Source organism: Canis aureus, chromosome 25, assembly GCF_053574225.1.
Source record: "Canis aureus isolate CA01 chromosome 25, VMU_Caureus_v.1.0, whole genome shotgun sequence".
Lineage (NCBI taxonomy): Eukaryota > Metazoa > Chordata > Mammalia > Carnivora > Canidae > Canis > Canis aureus.
The window spans coordinates 46,485,838-46,507,862 of NC_135635.1; the positions used below are offsets into that span (position 1 = coordinate 46,485,838).

Below are 22,025 nucleotides of genomic sequence, written 5' to 3' on the forward strand. Positions count from 1 at the left end.
GGGCCAGGCCTGCACCCAGCTGTCCCAGGTACCCTTCGGGCCCGCCCCCTCACCTTCCACTGCCATCCGCTCCCGGAGCTCCTGCTGCAGTCGGCTCTGCCGGTCCTCCAGTTCCAGCTCCCGGGCACTGGGAGGAGAGAGAAAGACAAGCACATGACTCAAGGACCTCAGTCCCCCACCCCCTAAATTGGGAAGCAGCTGTGCTCCTGCCGTGACAGGCACTGAGCTGCAGGCCCCCCTCAGCTGGGTCCCCGACTTCAGGCCACTCACAAAATCATCAGCTCCGACTCATAGCGCACCATGGCATTCTTCTCTTGCACCAACTTGAACCACTCCTGCATCAGCTTGGGGTCATCCTTCTTGCCCATGCCTGCCAAGAGAGAGGATGTGTCAGGCGCAGAAAGTGTTTGCTGTCTACCCCGGCCAGCAGGAGTCATCACACAGGGGCAAATGTGCAAAGAGAGCCGAGCAGGATGCTGCCGGAACACTCCCAAGCCAGGTCCAAAGTTTGCCTACAGCCATGGAAGGGGGCACCATGCCCCGAGCCTAACAGAGTCTGCACTCTACCCCTGTCCTTCCCAGGCCCAGCCTGCACCCCTGCCCCCGGGAACCTGGTCACGGCCTATCTGGCCTCTCGCACTCAGTGGTTTCCTCCTCCTATGTTTTAAGTGCTTTGCCCTCCTTTTTTCTTTTTTTCACTCATTTCATATTTGTCTGGTACTTGCTAGGTACTAGGACTGTTTGGGAACACCAGTCTCAAGAGTCCGGCAAATGCAAACTGATAAACTGCGGTCAGCCTTCCCTTAAAGTTATTCTCACTGACCCAGCTCTTTCCCGGGCTACTGCCCCTCTCTGAGCCACTGGTACGGAGGCCTCCTCATTTCTTTAGATCCCAATCAGGGAGATGAATACCATGTGGTACCTGCAGTACACCCCAGGCCGGCTACCAGGTTTCTCACCCAGAGCAGAGGGCACCAGCACACCCTGGAGACTGTTCAGTAAGGCAGGGCTCTCTGCTCTGGCCCAGCCCAGCAGCAGTTTCTGGGGCTGGTGCTACTAAGTCTCCATTGGGGGCAGTCTGTCCCTGCTGGTCTTAACTGAGCAGAAGGACAGAGGAAGAACTTTCCAAGGGACCAAACTCCCCAAGGAGAGAACACACTCCTTTTCCCTGGAGCACGAAGGAGCTCATGGCCAAAGCGGGATCCTGCCATAGGCAGAAGACAGACTGTACCAGTGGTCTGAAATATTTTTGGATTCCAAACCATTCTGAGAAGCTCAGGAAATCTAGGGACTCTCTTCTTAGAAAAATACATGTGTACACATCCAATAACTTTATATAGGACTTCAGGGTGTTCACGGGCTCCCTGAAGTTCACCCATGGGCCCCAGGTTAAGAGGCACTGGACTGGGAGATCCTCCAAAGTACCTTCCATTTTTGTGACTCATTTGGCTGACCCAAAAGCATCTGGAATATACTGTCAGGTGGGACAACGCTCCTCTATCAAGCTCCTCACTCACTATTCTCCTATCTTCCCACCTGACCTCCTTGCACACTGTTCAAAGACATCTGGAATATACCCTCAGGTGGGACAACACTCCTCTATCAAGCTCCTCATTCACTGTTCTCCTATCTTCCCACTGACCTCCTTGCACACTGTTCAAAGACAGCTCTCTTTCTGCTGTGTTGTTTGCTTGACACGCAGGAGGCCCACACCAGTTAGTCTTTCAACTGGGGCCACACTCTGGAGAGGCAGATGTGAATGCACTCACACAAGCAGGGGTCAGTGTATGCACTGTGCCTGAGTGCACAAGCAGCTGCACTTTTAAGGTGAAGTCCTGTCCCTGAGTCCTGCTCTGAAAGATAGCAACTCCCTCCTGACCAGCCAAGCCGGCCCCTGGGGAGTGCTGGAGTGTCTGGGGACAAAAGCTCTCCTTACCCGACCCAATAGACTTGGTCCTTTGGCTTTTAAAGCAGCCCATAGCTCAGTTCCATGCATTCCTTCCTGAGCATCTCTGCACAGTGAGCCCACATGGCCATGGAAGATGGAGCCCTGAGGCATGCAAGCTGTCCAGTGCAGCAAGCTGGGAATGCACTGGGAAGGCTCTCCCTCCTTCCCACCTCCCATGTGCAAGGACAAGTTCCACTGGGAGACATCTGAACACTGCTCATGAGCTATGGTAGAGACTGTTCACAGCCGATGAGCAAAGATATATGGCGGGATGGGTGAAAGTCACATGTGAGCGCCATGAAGAGCAGAGTTAAGAGGTTAGCAAGGGTTAGTCATGACACACTCCCTTTCCCTTTCCCACATGCCTTTTCAACAACAATCTTATCACAACAGACTTCAAATCAGACAAACTTAAAAAAAAAAATACACACACACTCAGCAAGACACAGGGTAGAGAAGTTTGCATTTAGTGTTTTTTTTTTTTTGTTTTTTGTTTTTTTTAGAAAAGAACTTGGGGGCATTTATATAGACCAGTCTTTGTAAGGACAGTATTCCTCGACTCCACCAATACAAATCTCTGCCACACAAGTAGGAGGTTCCCCACCTGTGTCCCTGGCCCCTCTATCTGCTAGATTGGAGTCTGAAAGGTCCAACCATGAATGGTGGCACAGCATCACAGGATGTTCGGCTGCAGCCTCAAAGGCCTGTTCCCAGAGACCATCTGCTTCCCCTATGTCCCCCAGTCCCCCCCAAGACAGTCAAAGGGATACTGTACCTTGTAAGAAACTGCCACATACTTATGGAATTTTATAGCAAGGCTATCAAGTGTCAGAGAAAAAGAGAGGAACAGCTGGGTTTCGGGTCCCTGTTTGATGAGTGTTGCTACAAGCCCTGAGAGGCAGTGGGGATGGGGGGGGGGGGGGCGGTTTACGTTACCTTCCTGGACACAGCAAGGGCAGAAGGAGAGAGGTCTACGCCGTGGAGTCCCGCCACTGGGCTCAACTTCAAAAAGGACCAAACAAGGAAAAGGAGGAGGAGGACGAGACAAAGAGAGACAAAAAAGGAAGAGGAGGAAGAGGAGGAGGAAGAGGAGTTTGGACGTGGAGAGGGACAGGGAGAAGGTGAAATAAAAAACAAGCAGAGGACAAAAAGCATAAGAGGTGAGAAAGGAACAACAGGAGGAAAAGAAAAAAAATACAAGAAATGGAAAAGCAGAAACAAGGGAAACAAAGTCTACAAATGAATTAAGTCCTTTTTTTCGGCATGGAAACTGAATAAGAGCAGACCCAGGCCCTGGGCATGTGGCCCGAAAAAGGAATGCGCGTGCTCCCTGGCGATGGTGGACAGCTCTAGGGGTGGGTGGGCTGCCCCTTCTTCTTCTGTTCCCTACTGCGAGGGTGGGAGCATTTGGATATCATCATACAGTGGCCTTTTGGGTTTTCGGCATTGGGTTCCCTCCTCAAAAATACCCAAAGCCCCCGGGACTGGTCTGCCTGCCTCCGTGGAACAGTCCATCACTAAATATGTGCCCAACAATGCTCCTAGGTTTGCAGGTGACAACCTCAGGTTACCAACCAAGCCTGTGTGAAATATTTTTTTTTTAAAGATTTTATTTATTTATTCATGATAGACATACAGAGAGAGGCACAGACACAGGCAGAGGGAGAAGCAGGCTCCATGCTGGGAGCCCGACGCGGGACTCGATCCTGGGACTTCAGGATCACGTCCTGGGCTGAAGGCAGGCGCCAAACCGCTGAGCCACCCAGGGATCCCTGTGTGAAATATTCTAAGATGTCACCAGAGATGCAGGCGCTCTATAAAAAAGTAGCCTGGGGTAAGTCTAAGTGGTGAAAAGGGGTGCGCAACCCTTGGATTAGCTGCGCCCACAGAAAGACCTCGGAGTCTACAGAGGCAGCACCTAGTCTTGGGACAGGCTTCCAGGGCCGGCATCAGCATTGCTCGGAGTTCTGAGCTGGGGCAAACTGAGGGAAATAGAGGCGATTTGTACCAGTCCCTGTCACTACCCACCATGTACCAGGGAACCAACCACCCCCTTTTCTTCTGCCCCTGCATCTCCACAGAGGGATCCATGGCACAGCTGGGGGAAGGCTGCCACACTTTGGACTGGAAGACCAAAAAGGGTGAGCTGACAGGACATACTGAAAACTCACAGTAACAATGCTGGTAAGAGTTGTGGATGGGGTAACTGAGAGAAGACAGGGTTCAGAGAGACATGTCTAAGACTTAGGGAGACCTGGGGGTGACTTAGGGAGAGGGGGAGGGAGTGGAGCCCAGCAAGGGACCATCACAGAACCACCAGGGCACACACAGGACACACAGGCTCAGAGAAGCGGCCTCAGGACTGTAGGGAGCACAGGCGGTTTTAGGATTAGAACAGGGTTTAAGAAATAGCTGTTTTTGGCCCCAGGAAGGCCTGATAGACAAACTATTGGTTGAGGGGCCCTTCTGCTTTGCAAACGCAGGTACCACATTTTCCCTTTCTTTTAAACCCTTTAGCGTTCATCAGAGTGCTTTTGTGCACAATGAATCTGGTATCAGATCAAACTTCAAAACTAAAGCCAGAGACCCGTCTGAGAGTGTGCACATGCGTGCATGTGCAATGTTGATTACATCCAAGCTTCTAAACGGACGTCCCTGGGACCAGCTGATGAGCTGGAGGAGGGGAGTAGGGCTCCTTTCTCTGCTTAGAGCTGATCCACATTCAACCTTCTTTGTTTCAAATGTAGACTCTATGCTGGTGCTCAGAATACCTGGATAGATAATACAATGTCAATGAACAACCTCTGTTGCTTCCAGGTACTGACATTACATGCAAAGACACACTGGTGCAGAATGGAATGGTAGCCATGGTCATTCATAAGGGATACCAATATGATACACCACCAATACAGCTGAGCCCACGTACTGGCATGTATGTTTAAAAATGCATTTCTACTTTCTGGATATCAAAAAATATAACATTTAGTTCCTTTTATGTAGACCACTTCCTCATATACCCTTTCCAATATAGAAGATAATACAAGGTAGCAGGATATTCAGAACAGAAATTAGAAAATGAAATCAGTAAAGGGACATCAGATATAGCAAGTGCTAAAAAAAAAGTTTAAAAAAAGAGAAGGCACTGTCACAGTTATAGGCAGAAGGCAGAATGGGCATGGGTCACTCCTCTGAGAAGTGCTAGGTTGAGTAGATGGGATGCATGGTTATGACTTTCTTCACCAGACATCCCTTTGTGTTCCAAAATCTTAGTAATGTATACTACTTTTATAATCAGAAAAGACACCCGATAAATATTGTTTTAAAAATAAATCAAGGGGAAAAAAATCAGTCAAATGAAAGGAGTTCCGTGTGGACTTGAATCTGAAACGATCATGCAAGGGAAGCACAGAGGTAGTGAAGTGATTTTGAGTGTAATTTCTGTGCCTTTTTTGGAGATGAGAAATAGATGATTTGGTCCACTAGTCCTAAAGGCAAAGATGTCATCAACCTTATGGCAAATACAAGTTTAAGAATTTTATTAGGAGTATTTAAAAAAAAAAAAAAGAATTTTATTAGGAGTATTTTATTTTATTTAAAAAAATTTTTTTTAAATTTATTTATTTATGATAGTCACAGAGAGAGAGAGAGAGAGAGAGAGAGGCAGAGACACAGGCAGAGGGAGAAGCAGGCTCCATGCACCAGGAGCCCGATGTGGGATTCGATCCCGGATCTCCAGGATCGCGCCCTGGGCCAAAGGCAGGTGCTAAACCACTGCGCCACCCAGGGATCCCTATTATGAGTATTTTAAAATGCTATGGTGATAGGTTTGGTTTGTGTGTCTTTCCAGTGGGCACCACATTGACAGCCTATCAAACTATTTCTGTGTCCTCTAGACTTTAGTCAGCACTTCTGAGCAAACCCAGAATTGGTCCCGGATGGAGGTATCTCACTGGCAGGTCTATACTCTCACCCTGGACTGCTCTGTCTGCCTTCAGGATGCTGCAAGCTCACCTGCCCACCTTCTACCTCGCAGCAAACTAAACTTCCTCTGACATAGCGCTTCCTTCTGAGATGTGACCACCATGAGCAGTTCTCCAGCGCCTACTCATCTTGACACTGGGGGCAGCTGAGACGGGCCACTGAATGTCGAAAAGAAGCTGTGTGTGCTGCATGTAATAAGCATGAGTAGCACTTCCATTTTAAAGCATTTTCATGTGTATTATTTCATGTGAGCCTTACTCAGGGACCAGGTGGCTGGACAGGCGTAACAACTCTATTCTCACATGAGGGATCTGAGGCTCCAAGTAGCTACCTGTGGCACAGCTTGACTAAGGCCCACATCTTCCTCTCCCATTCCGAACTGAGGGCTTGCCCTCTTGGAAGGCCAACAAAGGCTCTGGGCAAACCTAACAAATGGCAGCTACTGGAAGCAGCTGGGAGGAGAGCTGTCACATGTAGACTGTACTCAGAATGGTAGACCTGGGACGGTGGCAATGTCATCCCTCCCTCCCATTACTTTGCAGAGGCCGAGAGGATTAGCGACCTTCCTGGGCGCAGGGTGAAGCCAGGACCCGAATCCTGGGTTGAGGTGTTCTCCACACTCTTGCTTGGCCCTGACAGGCTTGGATAGCTCACTCTAGGCCCTGCCTCTCATGTGGCCCAGGGCCGGTCCAGGAGCAAGTTGGTGGGCCAGCATCAAGGATTCCTGGACAAAAATCAAGGCGATGTTCAGGTCTGGGCTGGAGCTGGGTGGGCATCTGCCTCATCCCAGGTACTTATCTCTTCCCACTGCACAGGCTCCTGGTTCCTGCTGTTGGACAAAACAGCCCTCGCCGTAGGCTTAAAGCTTCTACAGTCAGCACCTGGTAGACCATGGGGACGGTCTAGGCCAATGGGCTAGGGAGATACCTAGATTCCAAAGGCACCAGCCTGGAACTCTGCATTTCCCCCACGGAATCATGGTTATGTCCTAGAATGTCATAGCCTAGCACTGTGCACTAGATACTAGTACGGTGCGCTAGGTATATTATGAGGACAATGGGCTTTTTAAGAGCTGAGCCACCACCTGGAACAGCATTTCCACAGGAGAATATGGAATTCCAAACAATCAGCTCACCAACTTCAACAGAAATATTACCCTTTTATAGGCTCAAGATTGCCACCCACCCCCGCAGCCCAACACCTTCCCTTTTCAGACACTGTAGCTTATTTCATGTAAAAATCTGTAGAGTAGCATTGGGTTAGATTACTCCCTTTCTAGCTACATTTATGAAAAATCCCACATAAAGGAAGAGATTCTTTTTCACTTCCTTTTGGCTTCTGAACAACAAGCGCCAAGGTGTCATGGATGGGACACAGGTATCCTTATTTTTCATATTTCATGGTTCCATGTTCCCGCCACGGTAGCTCTGGGCCTGTCTCTGTGGGCCAGACTGTAGCCTTCATCTTGCCTGGGTGGGGCTCTCACTTCTCACACTTGTTTTTGGCTGTAATGCCACTACATTTGCTGACAGCTGACTCAGCAATGCAGCAGTAGCTTTTTATACAATTCATGCTTACAGATACTACCAGAATATTGTTCATGTTTTCATAAGGAACCTCAGGGGCATTACCTTTCACGCCCACGCTCAATCTACCAGATAAAACTTGCAGAAAGCCACATGCCCAGGCCTGGGAGAACTTTGTGATTCACGTATTAAGGAATGAGGCTTTCACTGATTTTCTCTTCTGTGTTGTTCAGGTTATGTAGCCTGAAGCAAGGGAAGATTGGCCAGATGTTTTATTCTGCTGCCTGTTCTGACTCCTCAGGATCAATGCCATGCCCCTGACTTCAGGCAGCCTTCACACTGCAAGGCTGAAGCGCCCAATCCCACACCCAGAGGCAACAAGAAACATTCTGGCCCTAAGAAGGAATCAAGTTGGCTGGTTTGCAATGCTGCTGAGTGGTAAGCAGGCATCATGACAGGGTGGAAGGTTTCTGGTCTAGCAGGCCCAGTCTACATACGTAGGTAGACAGGGCTAAGATGTGCCTCGTGTTATAACTCAGTGTAGAATGAATCTCTGGATTAGGGGATAAATGAAACCTCCCTCCCCCCAAAGAGAAGGAAAAAAATCATTTAAGAATGGAGATCCAACACACACATACACACACGTGCAAACACACACACACATTAGAATACAGAGAAATCTCAAGGATTTTAAAGTTCCTAAGCAAAAACAGAGCAAGGCTAATAATGCTCAGGCCAAACAAATACAAAATGTACCAACATCCAAATGAGGCAAGCCAATAGAACAGGAAGGGAGGGAAGTGAGCAGGCCTGGGGTGGGTTTCCCTTCCCTGTGCCTCTACCCCAACTCACTAGCAACAATGAAAGACCATGTTTCAGTCCTCTCTTACATTTCTAAACCACTCATGTTCTTTCAATTTTACTTTGAGACATATAAATCAGGTGGGGAGGTCTTCGAAAATGAGAAATGAGGTATATATTTTTAATTGAAAGTTCTTTCGAAGAGAGGCTATTTTTATCTAAAGATTTCCAGTCGTCTATCTGTCCTAGTGCAACAAAATGTGGTGTCTGGATTAGTTAGGGAGAGCTTGCCTGCTCAGTGTCCTGGGGCAGGAAAGGGAAGGGGACTCAGGTCACTTTGGGACAGGTCCTCTATGGTTTGGGGTTCATTATGTGTCCTTCTAATGGTGTCTTGAAATCACAAAATTGAACTATGTAGAGAAGAGATTTTATTTTCTATACTCTGTGGCTCAAAACGAGGCCTTTTTTTTTTTTTTTTTTGAAAAGAGAGTGTGTTGTGCACATGAGGAGCAGGGAGGGGCAGAGAGCAAGGTGGAGAATTCCAAGCAGGCTCCAGGGTCAGCACAGAGCCCCATGTAGGGCTTGACCTCATGACCCTGAGATCATGAAATCAAGAGTGGGATTCTTAAATCAACTGAGCCACCCCAGGTGCTCCCAAAATAGACTTTAAATATAGGCCTGGAGCCTTAAAATAGCCAAGAGCCAGTGAAAGACCTCCCAAAGCAATACAGGTTACTGGTTCAAGTTCGGGGCAGGGATCAGGAGTCTGCAATCCTCCGGGTAGGGTATGGAATTCTTAACATGTGGACACAGCTTGGAGCTCTATCTCATTCACCTGAGAACTAGGATCGGTGCCGGTGCTCAGCAATGGGGCTGCCCTGTGGCTTTCTGGGGATTCAAGAGCAGAGAGGCAATCAGGCTCCAACATTTCAAAAGGACAACCCCTCCCCCCATCCAATAATGAATATTATAGTATTCTAACAATGAAACATCAGCAGAAACTGAAGAGGGACCCAATTCTGGCATCTGTTTTCCTCCTGGAGCTGGGTGGGAAGCAGGGGCCAAGGCTCTTGTTCTGTACCTCGGGTACAAATTACTGCCTTCAGAATGGATGTTTTTTTTTCCTGCTTCATTGGCTGGGCAGAGCAGCCTCAATATGCTGAACAGAATCACAAGAGAAGTCTAAATTTAAAACTGAAATCATAATGAGCTTGCAGAAGAGGAAGTGACGAGTTGATGGGAACCAGTTAAGTAGCAGGGGCTCAAAGGTATTTGATGGTGGGGAACTTTACAACTCACAGAACATCCTGGGGATTCTTTTTTCATTTCCTTTTATTACCTTTTTTCCCTGAAATCTGTTGGAATTCTAAACCTGAGGGCTAGTTGCTATCAAGTCAAGGACACAGAACTGAAAACATTTTATCACTCAAGCAGGGTGGGGGTGGGGCACATGGCGGCAAAGAGACAGAACTAGGCATGTGAGGTGATCAGTGTGGCAGCAGGATCTTAAGCTGGGAAGGAAGGTGAATATAATTGTAAAGAAATGGGTTTTGACAGTTCTTTACAGGAGGTTTTTTTTTTTTTTTTTTTTTTTTAACAGGAGGTTTTGAATTAAAAAAATATTTTTCATACACTGGAGATTCCTTTAGGACTGACATAAACATCCCTCGGGGCATGTTAGGAGCCAGGGAAAGGAGTCAAGGATATTATATAGGAAATGGGATTTGTTAATTGGAATGCAAGCATCAGCCCTTTTGCAGCATCAATGGCCATAAGTATGGAAGTCCCTGAACACACCAGGAGCTCTGGGGCACTGGAAGGATTTGTAGAGGGCTGGGAATCCATGGCACCCCAGGGACTGGTACGCAGAAAGCCCAACCCACCGGAGGCCAAGAGCCTGCTTCCTACTGCTCCAAGTCCTCTAACAATATGACACTGTTGTACAGGAGGAATCACAGAATTATGCTTCTTGTTTTTAAATGAACGAGGCACAAGTAACTCTTTAAAAGATGGCATCATGGCAAAAAAATGGCAGATGATAATCTGCTAGTTTCTGTTTTCAGACCACTTCTAGTCACGGAGCCTGCAAGGGGAGGTGAAAAGGTCAGACTGTCCATCCAAGGATGCAGTAACTCCAAGAAGCGCCCGAGCTTCCCGTGGTTAATCTCAGGAGCAGCTGCTTGGTACTCCTCTTGACAAAACTGCCCAAAGTCTAGAAATGAGGCTCACAGATTCCTTATTCCCCTAATCTAATACAAATAGTGAGTACAGCCAAGACACCAAAAATCTTAAATTCCTTTAAGGTAGTGGTTTTGCTTTAGGGGGCATGAGAATCATCTGGAAGGTTTGTTAAAACAGATAACCAGGCCTCACCTCTAGAGTTTCTGATTCAGAAGATCTGGGATAGGAAATATCCTATGGGAATCTGCATTTCCAGTAAGCTCCTGAATAATGTTCCTGATGCTGCTTGTCCAGAAACCACACTTTAGAACCACTGCCTTATACTTTTTCTATCTTCATTGAAAAGAATTGCAAAGTAAGTTCCTTGACACAGTAAGGAGGGAGGGACATTATTTTAGGCACGTCAACACGGCCTCAAGTTCAGTGAATGTGGGCAGAGATCACAACTGACACCTTTCCCACGCACTTGGATCTTTTAGGGGAAACATGAACACACCCTAATGAAAACGGGTAAGGCTGAGTTCTTTACATGTTTGGTTCTTGAGTATGATTGGCAGTGAGGCTCCTAGTGGATGTGATACCTACAGGTTGTAAGGAATGAGAATGAGATCAGGGCAGAGGTCATGTTTGGTGGGGGGTAGGGGGTGAGGGGAGAGGGAGGAGGAGGGAGACAGAATATGAGCACATGTGAGTGTGTGTACATGTGGGTTACTACTGTCAGATGACTAAACAGTATTAGAGGGACCAGGACACAGATGTGAGATGTAAGAGTATGTGAACTTTCATTATAAAAACATTAAAAGAACGTGGGCAGCAAAGCCTATCTCAAATCTTCCTCTGGACAGTGTGGAGGATCCAGCATGCTGCTCTATTATGAGCTGGAAAAGGGCCTATGCTTTTGCCATTTGGTTATCAGGATGATTCCTTCTTGTTGTTTGTGAGCAGGGACTGGGGACAGCAGTAAGGGGGGGGGGAGGGAGAGGGGGGGTTCAGCAGGGTTAGTGTCAGCAACAGATACTGCTATACATACCACCCAGATGCAAGTCGATGAGGTCACTGTAATAAGACTCTCCCCAATAGTCTACAACAAGGAATTGGTGAAGAGAGAGTTATTGGATCTGATAACCCTCCTGTGCCCCCATACCCAAAGCAATCAATGACATGAAGCATAAGAAACACAGGGACACAGCAAGAGGGCAAGGAGAAACAGCCAGAAAGCATGCATCTCTCTGGAAGTGCATCACATATACACAGGTGCTGTAGCTGCACTTTCTGGTGGTGGGAGGGAGAGCTCGCTACAAATCACAGGTGATGCGTGAATAGCCAATTAACAATGGGATTGCTGTTCATACCTCCGATCAATTAAGACAGGAAATAAGGCCTTGGTTTTGCTGGGAGTCCCGACCCTGCTGGAACTCAACTGTATCTAAGATTTTTAAAAATTCAAGGGCAGATCAAGGGCTACTTACTGCCTCTGTTATTACTGAATATCAGAAGCCCCAGGCTGAGGGGCCGAAGACAAGATGTGAACATCCTAAATGAGTTCTGTAAGGCCACCAATTCTTAGGTTTAATGGCAGTCAGAGCTCTCCAAGAGTTCACCTGTGACCCCACTGGTGAGCATATCAAAGTCCTTGCAGAGCCACCATCACTGGATAGGTCTGAGATGAAGGCAATCCTGTTTCTTCTGAGGTCAGGCCCCAACTTCAGCCAGGCTTCTCTTTGAAAGCAAGAAATGAGCTGTCACTATTTGCCCTATGGTTCTTGGAGGTGTGCTGGCCACAGGCAGTGCTTGCTTTTAGCTCCATGTGGCTGTCCAGCAAGGCTGTGATGCTCTTCCCAGGCCTGAGATGCAGAGCCTGGGCTGCTGAGAGGCTGTGCTTGGTCGGGGTATGGTGGGGTCCCCGTCCTCCCAGAATCATAAACAAGCATGGAGTTCTACAAAAGCCAGCTGCTACTTTTGACCCTCTGCCTCCATATCTCTCAGTCTGAATGCTGATCCTGGCAGCCTTCTGTTCCACACGAGGGTGTCCCTCTAAGAATGGCCATACTAGAAAGCAGAATATAATCCTGGAATGGTTTTTCAACTCATGCTCAGGGCTGATGCAATGGTTAAAATCTGAATCACGGTTCCAGAAACACAAAGGGCTTTTCAGGTCCTCCAGACTAGAAATCCCATCTGCCCTAGGCTTGAAGGCTCTTGAACCTAACCCTTATGGTACAGATATACATGAGCCTTAGACAAATTGAGATCAATAGGATGGCAGGTCCATATCAGATCTCTTCTCTGGAAGGACAGCCTGGCTAACAGTCTGACCCTTCAGAGAACTGTGGAAGCCTGGGCCCATCAAGTGAGACAAGATGGCAGGCTCAGCTAACTGTGCACCCTCAGGGAAGGGGCCAGCTGGCATGGCTGCAAGACTCCAAACTACCATGTTCAACTGAGATAGTCTCCTTAAGGACTCAGCCAGGAGTAAACAGATGAACAAGAGAAACGCAATGAAGAAGCAGGAGAGAAAGGACAGCCAATGGTCACAGTTCAGCCTCAAAGATGATCTCTGCCAAGTGGGGACAGGGCCACTGAGAGGCAAGCCTTAGACGTGATGTGCTTAAAATAAGAAAAGGAAAATAGCATGTTTGGAAATCTGTTTTTTTTTTTTTTTTTTTTAAGATTTGTATTTATTTATTCATGAGAGACACAGAGCAAGCGAGAGCGAGAGCGGCAGAGACACAGGCAGAGGGAGAAGCAGGCTCCATGCAGGGAGCCTGACGTGGGACTCGATCCCAGGTCTCCAGGATAACAACTTGGGCCGAAGGCAGCGCTAAACCGCTGAGCCACCTGGGCTGCGCCTGGAAATCTATTCTTATGGTAGGAGCTACTGTATCCTGAGACTTTCCCAAATGCATCATGGGGAAATCTAAGGGAGCTACCAAAATCTGTCTTTAAGAACAGGACAAATTTGTATTTGGATGAAGGTGCTTTGATAAAGCTCTGCTTACAAGAGTTTGGACAACAGTGGTTTTCAAACTGTTCTGTGAGACCTTTGCATTCTTTGAGTGGTACTCCAGTGGTCTCCCAACTACCAGGTTAACAAATACTCTGAATTCCTTTGAAACTTACACAACACTCTACATTCAAAAGCTTGATATGCCAACTTTAACCCACTGAAGACCATCAATGCATCAATCAGGTAAACTTGCTTTTGTGGGGCTCTCAGGACCAAGTTTCTTCTGCCCTCCAGGTACAAGTATCTGTACTCCCTGAAAATGTGTTAGAGAACAGGATACCTTACATATTTATTTAAATTCTGGCCTGTAAATAGAGTGCTCTCGAACACCTGTACAGGACAGCCCCCTGGGGAGCCATCACTCAGTGACACCCGGCCTGTCAGAGCAGCTCCTGTCACAGTGTATCCCTGAGGAGGGTAAGTCCACTGCATGCTTGGGAGCACTTCTCTGAGATCTACTCTTTATAAGGAATATGAACTGCTACTAGATTTACTAGTGATTCAACTGTAAACAATTCCAACTGCTCCCACCTTCAGCTTCTAGGATCCAGGTAATTTAAACTGCATGTATCCTGAGATTTCCCAGTGAACTATTAAAACGCTGTTGTCATTTCTGGCAAATCCCTCTGCGTATCAGGATGTTCTCTACACTAGGCCCCAGGGATGGGTTGGAGGCTGAGGCCTATTATCACTTGCAGTTCTCTGCTCTAACCTGTATTTCCAAACTGGTGCTTTCCAACATTAGAGCAGTTCTTTTTGATTTAAACTTGAACTTACAATTTGGCTTGTATAAAGGGTTCTTCTGCTAAGAAACAAGTTTGAAAACCACTGACTTAGATGAAATCCTGGTTGCATATTTTTATGAAAAGGTAATTTACCTAAACAACTAGAAAGGAGAATTTTGGCAATCTCCCACACCAATCTTCAAGGGTAGTTTCTATGACCCCTGGGCAGTCAGCAGCTTGAACAACACATCCTGTTACAGAAGTACCGAAGCAATGCCACAGTCTCAAACTGCAAGGCATCCAATAGGGGCACAAGTGCTTTATAGAAATCACCGACCCTGGGGCGGCCCACCTGAACCTCAGAACCCTGTGAGGAGGACGCGCAGACTGTCTTCCTTAAGGACTTAAGCTAACAATGACGTGGAGGTGTGCAAGCCTGTTGAGTTATTCTGACGTGTTGGAAGATCTATCCCTCACTTTCCATCTAGGCAGGAGTAATCTGTGGGAAAGGGTAAGAAGGAATGAAGATGGGTCAAGGCTCCCTCCTGACATCTGCAAGAAGAGAAAGCAACAGGGTTGGGCCCTGTGAGTCCTGATAACAGCTGGGCAGGGCATCCCTGGGGGGCTTGGGCTAACTCCCACCAGGTGGTCAGATTTAACTGAGGAGGCCAAAGAAGCACACGCAGGGCAGGAAGCCAAAACAGGATGGTGGGGGACACCACAGCTTCATCTGGAAGCCTAGAAACTCCCTTAGGTGAACCTGAATCTCCACTCATTGACACGAGGGCCAGTGCTTCCTTGTAGTCACACATCCCAGGCTTCTGGCTTACAGGCTGCTCAGTGGTTCGCCTTTTTGCATGTCATTTGTGGCCCAGGCTTCAAGCAGTCACTCCAGCATCAGGTAAAGCACAAAGCTGAGAATGTCACATCCTCATCTTTCTCCCCCATCCCATCTCTTCACCTGAAGGTCATCACTGAGTCGACTGTTCAGCTGCAATTTCTAGGCCTTGAAGGGCCTGGAAAGATCTTTTTCTATACTTGAACCTGGACTCTACCCCTGCCAAGCCCTATGAATTCATCTTCACATCAGGCACATACTACTGTGAGGTCAGCTCTGCAAGATTGAGTGGCAGCAACCGGCCCCATTCCTGGCTGCCTCTTATTGGTTCCTCAGTTTACAGAGAGCCTCCCTGCCAGGAGGTGTAGGCAACCCTGCCCCTCTGCCACACCAGAAAAAAGAATAAGGGCCACTGCAAACTTAGGTCACCTCCTTTCTTTATCCTTAGCCTCACAACCTGAAGGCTGAGCCGGGAGGCCTGTGCTCCCTATGAGATGGAAGCTTCCCCGTCCAGAGTCTGGCTGACACTCATGGACTCTGGAGAAAGCAGAGGCCAGCCACTCCACACTGGAGTGGGGCTTCTGGCTGGGGCTGACCCAGTGGTTTAAAGGGCTTCCTCCTGGGCCCTTGGGACCAGATGACTCAGGTACTTCCTTGTGTCCTGAGTCCCCAACTGCTGAAGCCACCTTATGGGCTCCTTGGACCGGCAGTAGGTGTGACCGCACTGCATTCTGCAGCTCTTCTCTGGGAACAGCAGCCACCGAGCATATGGCCCGCACAGCCATTCCCTGCTGTATACTGTGCTGGCTCGCCACTGTCCCCTGAATCTGTTCACCCTGCCCCAAATGACACAGATCCTGCGTTCTGGCAGGGAAGCCTGTGTGCTCTGCACATGGGATGTGGCTAGAGCTCTGTATAGCATGGGTCCTCCCGTTCTCAGTGTAGTCTGAGCAGGAGAGGGAGCCCAAAAAGCTAAACAGAGGAGGTGGTTGTGGGGAGCAGGCTAGGGACCCCACTCATGCAGTTCTGTGATGGCTCCTTGTGGTACAGTGTCCCTCATCCCAGCTATTTTCTTCTAGAGGAAATGATGTGGGAGGGAGGCAGGGTGGAGAAGAGGGGAGGCGGCCCAGTGCTCGCCATCAACATGTGGAGTGGACTGACTTCGTTCTATAGCTAGATGGCCACCCTCTGACAGGGTGGAAGAACAAGTCCAGGCCCCAGGGCAGTTCCAAACAGAGATGCTTTCCTTTTCCTTTGTTTAATAGAAGCCCCAATATTAGTGATGAAGGGCCCCAGAGAACCCTGCTGGAAGAGAAGCTGAGTTCCAGATAAGGGGACATAAAACTAGCCTGTGGCCATGGGGGGTGGGGGTGGGGGCTTAACCAACCTCCTCACAAAGGAGACCTGGACAATACCTGCTTCACCACGGAGCGCCTTCTCCACGGCCACCCCTCTTTCCTCCAGCTGTCTCTGCTTCTCCTCCACCTGCTCCAGCTGCCTCTGGATGATCTGCGGGGAGAATGGGACAGTGTAAGCACGCATCGTTCTCTCCTGTCTCCTAGTTTCAGGAGGACCGCTAAACTTTACAAACACAAACAGGGAGAAAAACAAATTAGGTCCAGAACTTGGAAAAGCTTTGCCCAGAGTGTGGTGTGAAGACCCCCTGCACCAAATCCCCTGGGGCCATCGTTAGTAAGCACCATGGCATGAGGGTGCTTGTCCAGCCCTCTGCAGGGCTGTTCAGAGACCGGAGGTGATGTCAGCTCCTACTGGAAGGACTGACGCGCCACATCCCTCTAAGACCTGCTAATCTCGAGGCTGCTAAAGCACTACCAAGGGCTCCTGGAGGCTACTGCAGAAATACTGTCTCTAAGGTTAAAAAAAAAAAAAAAATCTAGAATGGAGCAATGCCAGATTCCACAATGCCAAACCAGAATCTGTTTGGAAGCTCATAGCGAGAAGTTTCTCTGCACTATGTGGGGACTAATCATAGATACTAGAAGGACATTCAATTCCCAAAACAGTAGGTAAAGACATACATCTGGAAAATGGCACAGAGAAAATGAAATAAAATCCAGGGATCCAGTCAATGTAGAGAATGTGGATACAGAGTAAGGTTCAAGAAAAGGACTAAACGATTGGTTTTTGATGCTTACTAAACATGGAATTCAGAGGAGCATCTTGGCATTTGGGTTTGTTGTTAGCGTTTCTCATTGTTTACAGCTTGTGATTAGTGTACTAATACAAATACAACTATACACACACACAATTTCATTAAAAAACATATTGTATTTAGATATCTTTTAGTACTTTATATGAAGAAATTATTTTTTGTGGCACCTGGGTGGCTCAGCAGTTGAACGTCTGCCTTAGGCTTAGGACATGATCCCAGAATCCCAGGATCAAGTCCCGCATCGGGTTCCCCGCAGGGAGCCTGCTTCTCCCTCTGCCTGTGTCTCTGCCTTGATCTCTCTGTGTCTCTTATGAATAAATAAATAAAATCTTCAAAAAAAAAGAGGAAAATTATTTTTTGTTCCAGAAAGATAATCTGGAATGGTCTAGGGCCTATGAGGCCTGAAGATAGAGGCTGATGCCTGGAGGATAGCTCTGACCTGGAAATCTCAGGCCCACCAGAGGCTGACAAGTCACAGATCATCTCTTGATAATAGTTATCACGACTGAACTAGTTGATTTTACAGTGATTACTCCAGAGCAAGGAATTTAGGAACCTCAAAGCCTGGCTCTTCCTTTTCTACCAATAATTCCATAAAAACGAGGCTTCTAAAAAAAAAAAAAAAAAATACGAGGCTTCTGCAGTTGCATCAAGCCAGAGGCTGACATGATAAGGCTGCCCTCTCCAGCGTCAGGGACACCCCATCTACCTCTGCTCTGTCCTCTTTACCCTCCTGCAACATGGACAAGGACAAGCAGTGTTGGAGAGGAGGATGCTCCTTCCCACTCAGGGATCTCACCTGTGCTCGGTGCAGCCGCTTCAGCTCCTCTTGCTTGGCCTGTCTACGAGCTGCCTTCTGCACACGCCGGGTCAGCTTGGCATTCAGTTCCTCCTCTGTGTAGGTTCTCGGCTGGAGGGAATGAGAGAGGTGTCCTCAGTCAGGGGCAGCAGGCTGGGCCGGGTCTGAGCACTGGTTGGCAGGGGGCAGGGGGCAGTGGGGGCACCCTGGGTGGGAGCCGCCCCTCCGCAGAGGGCCTGCAGGACACGCTGCCAGGCTGAGGCTCTGCCAGAGGCTTCAGTGACACAGGTCCTTGCTGGAGCCCTGAATGCCACGTATCTACAGGTGAGCTACTTGCCCGCTGTCACTGTGATGGGGACAGGATGCTGAGTGGGGCCTGACTGTTAGGAAGTTCAGTGGACCAAGTGTCATGTGCTCCTTTATCTCAGAGATCACACGTTTTCCCTGGAAGGATGTCTGCTCTTAAGACTTTCCTGCTTCTGGGAGGCATACAGGGGAAAGGAAAAAAAAAATCAGGATCCTTTCATTTTCTTGTTATGTATGGAAAGCTACTTCCTTCAGATGAGTGATATTTATATGGTTCTCTAAGAAGTAACATCTGAAGTAGAGAAAATAGGGGTGCTTCTATTTTAACTGCACGAACCCCATACTAACTAGTACAGTCTGAAGAAGGGAGATACAGAGGTGAAGCTGGCCTGCCTCCCTGGCCTGCACAGAAGGCAGCGGTGGGCCACGGAGAGGAGGTGGGAAGGCGGTCTGGTGGGGTGGTTCCAGCCACCGCTCTCAGGCCCTAAGGAGGCCACAGGCCAGATCCAGGGCACATTCGTGCCTACAACTGTTTGAGCAGCCCCACCTGCAAACGTGGGCACTGACAGTGCAAGGCAGTGTCAGGTGCCTCGTGTGAACACTGACCAACCACTAAGAGATCTCTATTCCTAATGTCTTCTTTATTTCCTCCATGGGGAAAAAAAGAGAGAGACAGTCTTTGAAAGACTTTAAGAGACTTCTGAATTCAACTCAGGAGTCTAGTCTAATAATCTTTAAGAGCTCAAGTGACACTGGAGGGCCAGCTGAGCAGGTAAGTCCTTAAGGATCACTGCAGTGTTCTGGTGCCCTCAGCCTTTCACCTTGCAAGGCATGGAGCTGAGGGCTCGTGAACTCCCTACTCCTTGGTGCTTAGTCCCAAAGGGGCGGCCCTGGAGTAAGATGACCACGTGCACTCCAGCCAGTCAGGAGCAGGGGATCTCACCTTCCTCCGCCATGACACGGCTCAAGAATGTTCTGCTGCCAGTGTCTGCTAGTGCTCCATGCATGTGTGAACAGTTAGTGAGGATGTGGCTGGAGAGCCAGGGCTGGGGGCTGCTCCGGGTGGTTAATCACAGACATGCATGCAACAATGACCAGCCATGGGAATGAGACACTACCTTTGATGGATATGATCTCTTGAATGCCAAGGCGTGTGGTACATAAACCGACTTTTAAGGGAATGGCAACGGAAAACAAAACAGAATAGTAATAATAACAATTAAAATAATTAAAACTAGAACACAGAAATGGAGCAAAATCAGAAGTTTAAAACAAACACGGAAGACTAAAGACTAAAACGCATGATTATTTTTCACAACATCACACAGGACTGCGGAAGTGAGGAACCGGGGGATTCAGATCCTAGCAGCAGAGGCCAGTGAACCCCAGTTTCTGAATAAGGACTGGGTTCACTTTTCTACTGAGAAGACGGCTCTTCCTTGTTATGCCTCAAATCTTCTCTCTTCTCTTTTCACTCTCCCCTGGGTATAATAAAGCCATTCAAATATATGGGTATAGATGCTATTTCTCCTTCAGTAACCCAATCATTTGTGGAAATTCAGATGACTTTCAGCTCAGTGTTTGCAGGGGGCACAGGTGGTGGGAAATTCCTGTTGCCAGGGACACAGAAACACAGATGCAGAGCATACTGAGCAGCATCACTAAGGTTCTCTTCTAGAGGATTCTGTCTCTGCTGGCAAAGAAATCTTGGATGGGGTTGGGGGCTGTTTCTTGATTATACACTGTGAAAGGGGTGTTAAGTAGCATAAATAACTGATATTCACCAAAAATATATCAGGCACATATGTCTTGCCTCAGACTGACTCATCTCTCCCACAAACCAGAGCAAAAGGATGAATCTCATTATTAGAACAGTCAGTTAAAAAAACAGAAGACAGATAATTCCCCAAGCAGCATGTGAGCCACTCCATAGGAACAATGTAACCACAACTGAGGAACAGCACTGAATGTGGGCACCTGTGGCTGCTGTACAAAGTCAAGGGGGTGGGGGCAATCCTTGATGGAGGAGGTCAGATCCACAGCGCCCTACTTAGCATGGTTTCAGTCTGTAGTGACTAGAAGGGTGAAATTATGACACATCTGTGCTGTGCTGAGAGCATGAGGCCAGCCAGGGCCGCTGCTTCTGCTGTGAGACGGGGACCAGGGCCAGTCTATCCAAGAGCAAACGCACACGCCCATGGCTGGGTCCCAGGGCTTAAGACACAGTGCATCACTTTATATGTAAAGTCAGATGAGGGAAAGAAAAGAGGTGAATGAAGATGATCTTTTGTTGGTAGGGTTAGAGGTGATGTATATATTTAATCTGTGTTATCTTAATTTTTCCAAGTAAACATTTTGAATAAAAATGTTATTTTCAATTTGAGTTTTTTTTTTTTTGTTTTTTTTTTTTAATGAAAGAAAACTCAGGCACCTGTCTCACAGACGCCTGACTTGGAGACGGGTATGTGATGTAAGAGGAACCATTTCCCCAGCTGCTAGGGTCAGGCGTGTTAGCAAGATGCTCCCTCTTGAGTTCCAACCCCACTGTCCCTTTAGGTGTCCCCACTCCCTTCACTTACTGCTCTGAAAAATTTCTAACGTAGGAAAAGTTGGAAAAGGACAATGAACATCTTTACCTAGATTTGCTAAATATTAGCATTTTGCCACATATTTGATATATATAATCTTTTTTTCCTGAATCATCTGTAGGCATTTCTTATGCCTACAAATTTTAGCATGTACTTCTTAAGAACAGACACATTTTCCTATAATACTATAGTCCCTTAATGTCTTACAAGAACTTAGCATTGATGTGGAATCACTGCACATCTACATATATTATACCATCCAGGATCAAATTCACTAAATTATTCCAAAGAGTCTGGCATGGCTGTTTTTGTTTTGTTTTCCTGCTTTGGCTTCCATCCTTGAAAATACAGCGCATGTTCTCACCCAGCCTGACCCCACAGGATTCAGGTCAACCTGTGCAGGTTCAGCTTTGTCTTTAAATTCCCTGCTCAGCCTCTGTGGGACACACGTGGACCGTGAGGCCCCCAAGGCCTCTGATTCTGGGATTCCAGAAGTGGAGTCTGTGGCTTGTTGGTCATGCAGAAGGGGAAGAGCTCGCTACGTGCCTCAGGCCAGCAAGGCCCCAGGGGAGGCTGTCCTCAGGGACCCACACTGCCGGAAGACAGTGTGGTACAGCCAGCAGGGCACCCCAGCACTCGGTGTCCCACCACGACATTTCATTCATTGATAGAGAAATAGTGGCGAGAATGACCACAAAACCCACCACAGAGGGAGTTTCTGACCCACAGGAGATGAACTGGCTGAACAGAGGCCAAGTGAACCCCAGACCACACTGTCCTTCGCCGACCCCTCCTGGCCCCCCTAACTCCCAAAGCAGTGCCAGTTCCCAGCGTCAGCACATGCTTAGGGACCCATGTACATGTCCAGAAACAGTTCTCAGGGCCACTCTTGATAGTAGTGCTGCTACCTATGGGGAGAGCTGGACTCGGAGCTGGTCGGGCTGGGGCAGGTGGAAGCTGCCTCTGCACATGGCAGGGCAGGTAGGAGGCCTGACTGTTCACACGTTCTTCTAGGATAGTGGATAGGTAAACAGCTGGCATGGCCCAGAGAGATCAAGAGACCAAGGAGGAGAGGACTAAGAGATGGGTTCCTCCAGTGTGTCAGGTTGCTAAAGGCTGGGTTGGGCAGGGACAGGGGACTGGCAACAGGTG

At 48.1% G+C, this 22,025-nt stretch overlaps 1 protein-coding gene across 23 annotated transcripts in view; it reads right to left on the reverse strand.

The window, feature by feature from the left end:
- The window catches only part of MICAL3 (microtubule associated monooxygenase, calponin and LIM domain containing 3), a 219,473-nt gene that overhangs the window by 7,314 nt on the left and 190,134 nt on the right, over nucleotides 1–22,025 (reverse strand). For 13 of the 23 annotated variants that reach the window (XR_013364536.1, XM_077871749.1, XM_077871766.1 and 10 more), the window contains 7 exons: nucleotides 19,404–19,454; nucleotides 17,980–18,090; nucleotides 16,423–16,516; nucleotides 11,468–11,518; nucleotides 2,885–2,950; nucleotides 271–370; nucleotides 54–127 (listed from right to left, as the gene is read on the reverse strand). Coding sequence is in view for 21 of the 23 variants with exons in the window: in XM_077871749.1 (XP_077727875.1) it covers nucleotides 54–127; nucleotides 271–370; nucleotides 2,885–2,950; nucleotides 11,468–11,518; nucleotides 16,423–16,516; nucleotides 17,980–18,090; nucleotides 19,404–19,454 (547 nt within the window). In the remaining 2 variants the exon portion in view is untranslated. The other 10 variants (XM_077871773.1, XM_077871772.1, XM_077871757.1 and 7 more) reach the window with 7 other exon arrangements.